At 31.1% G+C, this 12,157-nt stretch overlaps 1 protein-coding gene across 1 annotated transcript; it reads left to right on the forward strand.

The window, feature by feature from the left end:
- The first annotated feature begins 10,787 nt into the window (after positions 1–10,787).
- Positions 10,788–11,875, forward strand: LOC127082360 (uncharacterized). Its single transcript, XM_051022592.1, has 2 exons — positions 10,788–11,104; positions 11,467–11,875. The coding sequence occupies exons 1-2, from the start codon at positions 10,788–10,790 to the stop codon at positions 11,873–11,875; spliced, it is 726 nt and encodes a 241-aa protein (XP_050878549.1).
- The last annotated feature ends 282 nt before the right edge of the window (positions 11,876–12,157 follow it).

Raw genomic sequence — 12,157 nt, forward strand, 5'->3', positions numbered from 1 at the left:
TCAAACAAAATGACCTATAATCTTTCACCATAAAAAAATACTTTCCAAGCAAAACTATATCTTTACTTCAACATGAAAGTTGTTTGGAATGTCATTTTGAGTAACTTTTCTATTAGAATCATTTTCATATGACAAAAAGTGTAGGAGATAGGGTCTAGGGAACCCCAGTTTTGACTAGTTGACTTTCTCTAGTTAACCACCATGAACCAACTTGCTAGCTTGACATTCTCTTGACTTTTGGGACTCGTGGAGAATCATGTATGTGTAATATGGTATAATATGAAGTGTCCCTTAAAATATTTGATCAAATGATGAAGAAACTTGCTGAAGAAGTCACACAAGATTCCTAGATGAATTAGGGTTTCCAAGGCAAACAATTCTCAAACTCTTGATGAATTATTGATCAAAATGACATGTGAAGACCATGGGGATCCATATATGATGTCTAGAGGCATTGTGAACCAATTTTTGATTGTGCTCCTTGCGTTGAGGGTCTTAAACCCTAGATATGAGCCTGATGGGGCATAAGTGAGCATACATACTACCTACAAAAGAGTTAAACTATACATTGATATATTTTTGTTATTTGGTTAGTAAATAATGAAAAACAAAGTATGATACAATCAAAAGTGCTTGGTGATTTCTCCTAATGCAAACCCAATGAATGAAGGGTAAGGAGGATGCCAAGGTGTGATCCCAATGCTAATGCATATGATGAGATGGCATGAGGGATCTTAGGGTCAAAATTGGGGTCTTACAGTCGTCACACAAAGGGGCACCCAATAATTAGTTGCAGATAGAATTGTCCTGGTTTACTCTACCATTCACGGTCTTACCATCTATACGGAAACCCAACAACATGTATACGTCCTCAAGTGTGACGGTACACTCACCGATAGGAAGGTGAAATGCGTGGGTCTCGGTTCTCCACCTCTCCAACAAAGAAAGAATGAACTTGTAGTCCACCGAGTACGAGACAATGTTGAGGAGATTTCTAAATCCACATTCTCTAATACATAATTCTATCAAAGGATCGTGGGGTACATATTCATGTACACGGCATCGAAAACGCTTTGGGTCCTAATAACACATAATAAGAAATACAATAAGAATAACTAAAAATTAAAAATTAAAAAAATACAAGGGTGTATGCGCCATATGAATTGGCGCATACACCACATGCACCATCCAAGCGCCAGAGGCATTAGCGCCTCCTCATGAGGGTCAATGCATGTGCCAAGGGCATTGGCGCCTCCTCATGAGGGGCCCAATGCATGCGTCAATGCCTTGGGCGCCTCCTCTTGATGTTTAAAGGATGCGCCAGTTCATCTGGCACATCTTCTTTTAAATGTGGTTATCTTGAATTTTTTTGAAAATTTTGTTATTTTAGAATTATTTTTGAAAATTTGGTTATTTTAAATAAAAAATCGAAAATTTTGAAATTTCTAAAAATTTCGTTGTAACCATGTCACTATTCAAATTTCAAAAAATTAAAAAAATTGAATGGAAAAATTTGATTGGTAAAATGTATTTGACTGACATTTGTATGGTAGTGTCATAATTTCCACGTCATTATGAAATTCACGTCACAATTTCCAACTGTTAAAAAATTAGTGATGTGAATTTCATAATGCAATAGACTGTATTTATTATATTTCAGCGCTTCCACACACGTTATGCTTCCAATGCCACTTCTTCTCCCTATTTTTTCAATCCTCTCATTCCTTCCTTACACTCTTTTTCCTCCCCATTTTCTTTTTCCTCCTACTTTTTTTCTCTCCTCCACCATTTTCCCCTCTATCAGAAATCACATTCATTCTCATTTTCCTCCACTCCACTATTTTTTGCAAACCTTTATCATATATAGATTTCACTCAAAGATATTATTTTTTAATTTTATTAAGGTTAAACTTTACTTTTATGTTTTCCTATTATTTGATTTTTCATTTATTTGTTGACAAAGACTCAAAAAGTTGATCAAGACTTAAGCTTTATTGCCTAATTAAAGCTTCTCCATTTTTATTTGATTTCTTTATTAAAAGGTGTGTGTATATATATATATATATATATATATATATATATATATATATATATATATATATATATATATATATATATATATATATATATATATATATATATATATATATATATATATATATATATATATATATATATATATATATATATATATATATATATATATATATATATATATATATATATATATATATATATATATATATATATAGTTAAAACTAGAACATATATAATTTAGATATTTAAAAATAGAATAGATAAAAATATACAATTTTAAAAACAGAATATTATAATTATTTAAATTAAAAACTTAATCTAAAAATATAATATATATTAAAAATAGAATATATAATTATTTAATATATAATTATTTTATAACATTATTAATATATAAAAACATTCAATTGTATATGTTAAAAATATAATGTATTTTCAAAATATAATTTATAATTTTTAAAAATATTTTTATAATTAAAAACAGAAAGAAAAAATAAAAAAGTAAAATATATATATATATATATATATATATATATATATATATATATAAATTAATGAAGTAAAAAATACGTCTTAATTTGTGACTTGATTTTCATGTGGCAATATGTTAACAAAGTGAATTTTATATCACAAATTAATGACGTGTTTTTAACGTGATACAATTAATTTTATATGTATTGACGTGAATATCATTCCATAAATTAGTGATGTAATTTCACGTAGTAAAAAACTTGCCACAAATGCTCCTTTTTCGTGAATAGCTACGACGCTAATTAAGTTTGCGACGTGATTTTCACTTTTGTGGCATGAAAATTATGTCGTAAATAATTGTTTTTTTTAGTGTATCTAGTTTTATTATAATTTAAAATATTAATTTTTTAAATAAGTTTAATTAATTTAACACAAATAAAATAAATAAATAAATAAAATTAAAACTATTTTTTTATAATAATAATAATAATTAAAATTAAGTTAAACACTTGAGAGAAAAATTAAGAATTTAAAAGTAAATATAATTGTTAGAAAGTTTGAGTTTAAAATTTTTAAATAATTACAATTTATAAACAAATGATGAATTGTGAAATGAAAATTGAATATTATATTTTAAATAATTAAATTATTAATTAAATATATTTTTATTAATGTAAATGTACGAATTTTCACCGTTAAATCCAATGACATTTTTGCTAAATTTTGGATCTGTTCTTTCAAAAATTGGATATATTATTTTTTACATATTTTTATATCCTTAGATTCAGATTGATTCTTTAATTTTTTTTGTGTGATTTATTATTGAATATAAAAGTTTTGTTTTAAAAATTGTTTATTAATTTTATTTAAAGTTTATAATTTTTTTTTAACATATACGTTTTATTTATGATTTTTTAATATATATCTTTAGAACACAAATTAATATTATTCTATAAAATATTGTGGTATTCAATCAAGACTTTTATAACATTCAAATGAATTTTGTGGTATTCTATTAAAACAATTAAGACTTTTTTAGGGTTAGAAGCATCGTGGAAAACAAATATTTTAAGTAAAATTTAAGTGTTTGATTGAAGACTATTGCAGAATAAGCTTCCAACCTGTTGAATTAGCAAATAGGGGGTCTTAAACGGAACACATAACTTAGTTTGCCCGCTTTGTCTTGATCCTGGAAAAACTCTCTTACATTTGTTCCTTTAGCAACACAAGTTTCATGGTGGTTAGATTTGTGTACAAAACATTTGGTTTGTATATCTAAGGGGTTGGATTTAGTTTTCTTGTATTGTTGCCTTGCCTTTTATTTAGTAGTGTGAAGATCTTAATTTTAATTTGGATTTATGAATTTTAAAATTGAATCAAATAAATTAAGTATAATTAATTATTAATAATATAAAATAATAAATATTATGAATCAATGCTAACTATAATTTCTGCGGCTGTTGTTAAGTAAATGTAAATTTGACAGTAATGACTAAAGTAGCAAGCATAGAAAACATGTAAAACTTAGAGCTCTGTTTTTTTTTATAGGGACTAAATTAAAAGGTCCCAATTTATAATTATTGAAAAACATATTTCATTACTTAGATACTATTTTTTTAAGAATTTAGCTGCGGGTTTTGACAAAATATCCATAGAAAATTTATTTCTGACAAATTTATTGTAGATTTTTGTTTTTAATTACTATTAGGTAACTATTTCCGCACGTAAAATTCATATACAAATTCTTAGATTAAATGCGTAAATCGGTTGTTATGAATGGGACTATGATATGGTTTTTTTCTGTCTTCCTTACAATATCCTCCTCCCATTCGTATTTTAAATTACGGTTGCGGATGTGGTTGCAGTTGTAGGTACTGCGATTACGATTATTGCGGTTGTTGTGATGAGTATTGTGATTGTTTGCGATGTGAATTTTTATATGGAGGTGTTTGAAATACAATGTTGAAAAACAAATTTTTTTTATTACATAAGAAGCCAATTGAGTTTTAAGATTCTAATATTTTGATTTTAATGAAAATACTTGAAGAAACATGATAGAAATTGTCTTATGCAGTTCCTAATACATTTGGACGCGTAATTTTAAAATTACACTGCAATTGCGGTCCGATGCGGTTGCCTCCGCAACCGCATCCGCAATATTACGGGTGCAAGCAATTTAAAACCATGCTCCCAACAAGAGCAACCTTGAGGTCAAGGTTGAAATTAGGGTAAGTTGAGTGTCTGATTATCTTGTCTTCCCATGTGGCAAGAGATGTATCAAGATCTTACCATTCGACAAAGATTTGAGGAATTGACCGTTGCCCCTTCAATAATCTTCGCATTTGTTAAACTTGTTCTGATTGAAGTAAGTGACCAATATTGTTGGAAAGAGCCGACAGAGGATAATACAGATCATAGATGCTGCCTTTAAACTGCTTCAATTGAGAAACATTGAAAACATGATGGATCTTGGTCGTGGGAGGGAGTTGGACTTTATAAGATATCAAACCAAGAAGAGCAATGATGGGAAAATGGCCAAAATATTTCAAACTCAATTTGTGGTTTCCTCTATGCTCCAATATCGAAGGATCAGAGTGTTTCTTATTAACTTGTAATTTCATCGCCTGTTGAGCTGTGTGTAAGTTCAACGGCAGTTGTTCAAGAATTCTCTCCCTACTTTAGATTTTCAGAGATGATGTGGAATCAACCATAATAACGGGGTGGATCGAGGACCGTTTTCATTTCTTCCAAACCCAAACCCAAATCTCCAAATAATTCTCATTCTCCGTCCCAAACTCTAACGAAAGTGGAGAATTAAAATCCAAACCCACCCTAAGCGAGTTTAGATTGAATTCGAGTATCTCCATCCCGTCACCAATTATTTAGTGAAATCAATTTTTTTAATAAAAAAAAATATTTTTTTCAACATCAAATTGCATTATAAATAATAAAATAAAATAATCTCAAAAAAAAATCATATATATATTTCAGATGTTTTAAATAATAAATACAAATAAAAAAAATCATATATTGACCCTATATTTAATATTTTAAATTATCAAAATTAAATAATAATATACATAATAAAGTGAGTGAAACGAGTTCGAAATGGATACTAGAGTCTCCATTTCTCGATCCGTACCCATATTTTATAATCGAGAAAAATCTAAATCCAAACTCAAACTCAATTAAAATGGGTTTTTCCCATCAACTTTGAGATGAATTCGGATGAATATCCATGGATATGAGTTATACTATCATGCAGATACGGGTGACGCACTTATAAAGCTTATGCATCATGCATGCACCGGTATGAAAAGCAGTATCATGCATATATTGGGCCTAATTAAGCAACTTAGAAAACACACTAGGCTTGGAGAATGTGAGATGTGAAAACACACTAGGCTTGGAGAATGTGAGATACATCTCTAAGCATTTATCCAATGTTTCAGTTTGACCATCACTTTCAGGGTGGTGTATAGTGCCTTGGACCCGAAATAAGTGTTACCATAATTCTAACCAAAGTTTTGGTGATTCCTATGTGTCTGTCAATGGGAGAGTAATGCAATATATGAAACTCCAACACGTCATTTATACAATGTGTCATCGTATCAGACACCGATATGCATACGACACGTATGAGACACGTTTTTGAAGTGTTCAATGAAAAAAAGAATTAATTGTTACGGACATGAATAAGATTTCTTATTTCAAATAAAGGATATAGTCCTATTCAGAAAATTCCAGAATATTTTTTTAAAAATAAAAACTCAGTTTTAAATTTTTCAAAATTTAAAAAATAAATAGATTTTTTAGTTTTCATATTCCACTTCTTTACGGTAAAAACTACAAAATTAGATTTTTTTTTATTTTTCACTGTTTTTGTCTCCACAAAATTCTTTTATCTTCTCCAATTATTTTCATCTTTGCACGTTATTGTTTCGGTTTTCACAAGGTATTTATGAATATCAATTATCATGTTTGAAATTTGTTTGAAAGTATTGAAAGAGTTTTTGATTATTTAAATTTAAGTAAACGTAAATTTTGCTTCTTATTTTAATTTTTTTTGTAAATTGTACCCATAAATTATATTATTATATTAATATATAAAATATATATAACCGTGTCTATTTCCTATGATTTTTATATTAGTGGGATCCTCGTATCCGTGTGTGTCCCGTATCTGAGTTCGGATTTCATTGCAATTCATTCAAAATTTGAACAATAAAATTACTTGAGGTTGGAATTGTGAGCCTGTCTTTCCAATCCAGAAAACTATTTCTAACCGTAAAATTTGGATTAAGGGAGTTTCATATTATGCATTATGGTATAAAGGAGAGAATTGTGTGCATAACAATATTTGTTTGTGAAATGAAGGTGCTATGAGGTTCAGACCATGCCAAGGAAAATATGCAGGATAAAGCATCAGCGACTTCATTGTCCTTATCATGTATTAATGCTTTAGACTTGTTAAAATTGGCTAACTCTTATGGGTGGATATGCTAAATTAGAAAAATCATATGATTTGTGTGTTAAAATGTGAGTCTATATTTTTTAATTCTTTTTAATTCGATCCTAAAAAATTTGTTATCCATTAGATGTAGTCCGTATGAACTACGAATAGTCTGTTAGACCAACGTACCTATAAAATTCAAAAAAAAATATATTAATAATTTATGTTTCACCCCAAAACAATATATTATTTTTTTTTATTTTACTAAATTTTATTTCTTTTAAATATTATAGATTAACATAATCAAATTAATATTTTATTATTTTGTGATTTATTTCGCAAATTCCTCGTATTTTATTAATTTTTGTTATTTTAAATATTATTTTATAAAATTTTGACATATATTACAAAAATTAATAGAATATTTAAAAATGTATTATATTTAAAATAATTTAATTTTTTTATTATATTTATGATAAATATTATGAGATTTTAATTTTAATTTTTATATAAAAATAATATTAAAAACACTTATTTAAGGTTGGATAGTCCGAAGTTCATATAGAATAGAATTTCGAGTAGTAATATTTTCGTCCATATTACAATCAAGTTTTTTTTGTCAGAACCTAAAAAACTCGAGGCCCATTAGGACCCGCCCGTTTAGAGTCGAGTAATTCGTTTTGACAGCTCTACATCCATGTACTCGATTGATAAATCAAAACCAATGAATTTGTGGAGCCAAGCTTGTTGTTCAGGTGTATGCAAGGGTCTGTTCCAGCAATGACTTTAGGCTTTGTTGGTAAGTTTTGATGATAAATTTGTGGCCCATGAGGTAATATTAAAATTTGTGCAAAGCTTCAGTGATGGCTCTAAGTTCTCTGATATAGACAAACTGCTTTTGTGCTTGAGGTCCCAATTTTTTTTTGAAAAATAATGTAATAGGGTCTCCCTATTAACTGAGAACGGCTTATATACCTATGCCTTTTGCATCCTGTTTCCAACACAAATGATTGAGCAAAATCAGGGAGAACTAAGACAGAAGCTAAAGTCATTGCTTATTTGAGGGTGGTAAAGGCCTTAGCAGTCATGTCAGACCAATTAAAATTCTTCTTCTTTCAATAACTCAGTGAGAGGTGCAGCAATAGTGGTACATGCCTTGATGAAGCGTCGATAATACCCGGTCAAGCCGAGAAAGCCCCTGAGTTGTTTATGGTTTGTTGGTATAGGCCAATCAATGACAGCATACAGTTTGGATTTATCCATGGTCACACCTAATCCTGACACGGTGTGGCTAAGATAATCCTACTCAGTCATGCCAAATGAGCATTTGGATAGTTTGACAAACAGTTTGTGGTGTTCCAATAGCTTGAGTACTATCTCCAAATGGTCAAGATGGCTGCTCCAATTGGGACTGTAAACTAATAAATCATCAAAAAATACCAAGACAAGTTTCCTCAAAATTTCTTTAAAAACTTGGTTTATAAGACACTGAAATGAGGCAGGTGCATTGGAGAAGCCGGATGGCATTGCAAGCCATTCATAGTGGCCATGATGCGTGCGAAAAGTTGACTTATGACGATCCTTAGGGTTCATAAGTATTTCATGATAGCCGGATCTCAAGTCCTGTTTGAGAAAAAATTGAGCACCATAGAGTTCACCAAGGAGTTCATCTACTGTAGGTAGGTAGTGGAAAGTTGTGTTTAATTGTGATGGCATTGAGGGCTCGATAGTCAGTACAAAAACGCCATGTCTCATCCTTCTATTTCACCAAAATTATTGGATGATGCCTTGCATCATGATCTCAGTTTGAAGTTTTTGACTGTGAGGATATTTATAAGGTTAAACTTTGATAGTCTTGGATTCATCAACGAGCAGAATTGAGTGATCTTGAAGTCTGGCTGAGGGTAGGGTGGTAGGGTTTTGAAATAAGTGTTGGTATTTCGTCAACAATGATGATAAGGCATGGTCTGTGGTAGTAGAAATGGTGGATTCAAGTTTGGTGCCAGCTTCCAGTTGCAAGCCTCTGATGAAGCAGCCATGCAACGCATCGGTTCTAACCCAGTGGAGTGATTTGCAAGTGGTGAGAAATCCAAGTAATAATCATCCAACGATCCCGTTTGAGCTAGTTTGAACAACGTCACTCTAGGGCGATCAAATGCCGAAGGTCCAAGTTCCAATTCAATAGCACGTGATAATTCCTGCCATGGCATGAAAGGATGCGCATGTTGAAGCATTTGAAACCATGGAATCCCGATTTGATCGAAATGAATTGCAGTGATCGCAAATCTTTCCGGATCAGCGGTGTTATAATACTCAAAAAACTGAACTCTCACAAAAAACCCATTCGAGAGCATGCAAACCATAGAATCTTGGGAATTCTAGTTTCACATTGCGAGTTTGGAACGGGCTGACGTGTTGCAACATGGGTGATGGAGTTGGTAGCTAATGACGGAAGTAATGATTTCATTCGTTGCAAGACGAGGGAAGAGGAAGATTAGGTAAGATAATAGAAATCATATTCTTCTAATTGATCTGAATAGAATATATATATATACATCAATGTTAGGAAATTAATTATGACTAATTATAACAAAATATTATATTTTATCACACCCCGCAGTCGAAGCAGGAGGTTCACAGACGCTTAGACTCGTTAGAAAATCATCAAAGAGAATGCAAGGAAGTCCTTTAGTGAAGATGTCTACGATTTGATGTCTTGAGAGAGCATGAAGGATGCGAGCCTGACCACGAGCTACCTTTTCCCGAACAAAATGAATGTCCATCTCAATATGTATGGTGATGCATGCATGTACATGAATTTCATAGCCATGCATTCGACTCATGGTTCTTTCTTGTTATTATATATATATATATATATATATATATATATATATATATATATATATATATATATATATATATATATATATATATAGTTAGATTTTGTTGGAACAAGTTTGGATCTACAACTATCCTTAAGTTTTTATGATAATAATGTGTAGAGAATAATTATGCACTCTAACTGTTTTATTGAGTGTGTAGAAAAATTGTAAAAGATCTAACTCTGAAGATGTTCAAATTTTGAACCGAAGAATAGAAGTGTTCAAACAAGTCAACTCTGATATATCAAGTCAACGTTCTGAGCAAAAGTTCTCCATACTGACTCAGGTATAAAAAAATTTGAATATTTGCTTGTGAAAGTCTCATAATCCAGTTGTCCAAAGACTATATTTGTTTTACCAAGTTCTAATGACAGACTTTAAAAATGCTAATCAAGCTTCAACAACAATTATCATAAGCCTCTGAATGGATTTAATGCGACATAAGTACAAAAGAAAATATATTTTTCCATAAAGTTTTGTACTCAGTGTCAAAGAAGTCTTCCACATCCAATCATCTTCACCAACTACAGGCTACAATTGTTGAAATATTAAACTTCATTTGGGTCTAATTTTATTATTTGACTTTGGACTTAGTTATTTGGGCTTAGTTTATATTGGGCAATGTTTCTAGAAAAGTCTTGTAGTATTTAGAGTATCTAGATATTTCTTAAGATTGTAATATTTTCTAGAATACTCTTTGAATATCTAGAGTTGAGAACTCTCTAGAATTAGTGTGTCTAGAGTTCTCCCTAGAGTAGTATAAATAGAGATGTAATCCAACACTTTTGAATCAAGCAAAAAAATATAAAGTTCTCTCTTCCATAAATAATTATCCTACCTACCAAGTTTCTATTCAAGCCTCTAATATTCCCACACATTTTTCTTAAACACAAAAAAGGTTTATTTCTAACAAAGTGGCATCAGAGCTTCAAGGTCCTAAAAAAATGGCGAATGGAGGTTTCCCTTTTCAAATGTCGATGCTCACAAAGAACAACTATGACAATTGGAGTATCAAGATGAAGGCGCTACTAGGAGCTCAAGATGTGTGGGATATCATTGAGAAAGGCTTTAATGAGCAAGATGAAGCCTCGCTAAGCCAAGGTGTAAAGGAGACATTGAGGGAGTTAAGAAAGAGAGACAAGAAAACTCTCTTCCTCATTTATCAATCGGTGGATGAAGATACATTTGAGAAGATCTCCAACGCAACGACGGCCAAAGAAGCATGGGACAAACTTCAAACTTGCAACAAAGGAGTGAACAGGTGAAAAAGATTCGTCTTCAAACTCTTAGAGGTGATTTTGAACGTTTATTTATGGAAGAGTCCGAGTCAATTTATGATTATTTTTCTCAAGTATTGGTCGTAGTCAATTAAGTTAAAAGAAATGGTGAAGATGTTGATGAGGTAAAAGTCATGGAGAAAATACTTAGCACTTTAAATCCAAGTTTTGACTTCATTGTTACCAACATTGAAGAAAACAAGGATTTAAAGACCATGACTATTGAGCAACTCATGGGTCCCTTACAAGCATACGAAGAAGAAAAAAAGAGAAAAATTAAACAAAGGAGGCTATAGAGCAACTACTACAACTCAACATAAAGGAAGCAAATTATGTGAATTACAAGAGCAAAAGAGGACGAGATTGTGGCCAAGATTGTGGGCGTGGACGAGGACATAAAGGAGAAGGAAGAGGCAGTTACAACAACTACTCTAACAATGAAGAAAAAAGTTGGAATCCACAAGCAACAAGAGGTCGTGGAAGAGGAAATTCATGGTCGAGGTGTGACAAATCATAAATCAAGTGCGACAAATCATAAATCAAGTGCTTCAACTGCAACAAGATCGGTCACTATGCATCTGAGTGTAGATTCTCGAAGAAAGTTGTGGAGAAAGCTAACTTTGTATAAGAAAAAGGCAGAGAAGAAGAAACTTTGTTGCTCGCGTGCCAAAACCAAGTTAAAGAGAAAAGAAACAAATGGTACCTCGACACCGGTGCAAGCAATCACATGTGTGGCGATCGAAGCATGTTCGTAGAGATCAATGAAGCGACAACTGGCAATGTCTCATTTAGAGATGACTGAAAGATATCGGTCAAAGGCAAAGGTAAAATTCTTATACGCTTAAAGAATGAGAGTCATCAATTCATATCCAATGTCTATTATGTTCCTAACATGAAGAATAGTATTTTGAGCTTGGAACAATTATTAGAGAAAGGCTATGACATCCACTTGAAAGAACATAGTCTTTTCTTAAGAGATTGTAGACATAACTTGATTGCTAAGGTGCCTATGTCAAATAATAGAATGTTCCTCTTGA

The sequence above is a fragment of the Lathyrus oleraceus genome, chromosome 5 (assembly GCF_024323335.1).
Source record: "Lathyrus oleraceus cultivar Zhongwan6 chromosome 5, CAAS_Psat_ZW6_1.0, whole genome shotgun sequence".
Classification (NCBI taxonomy): domain Eukaryota; kingdom Viridiplantae; phylum Streptophyta; class Magnoliopsida; order Fabales; family Fabaceae; genus Lathyrus; species Lathyrus oleraceus.

Excerpts from the sequence above, each read along its gene's own strand:
- LOC127082360 (XM_051022592.1), top strand. The coding sequence starts at position 10,788 with ATGGCGAATGGAGGTTTCCCTTTTCAAATGTCGATGCTCACAAAGAAC. Across the intron at positions 11,105-11,466 it reads TGCAACAAAGGAGTGAACAG|AGCAAAAGAGGACGAGATTG; the intron begins GTGAAAAAGATT and ends GTGAATTACAAG.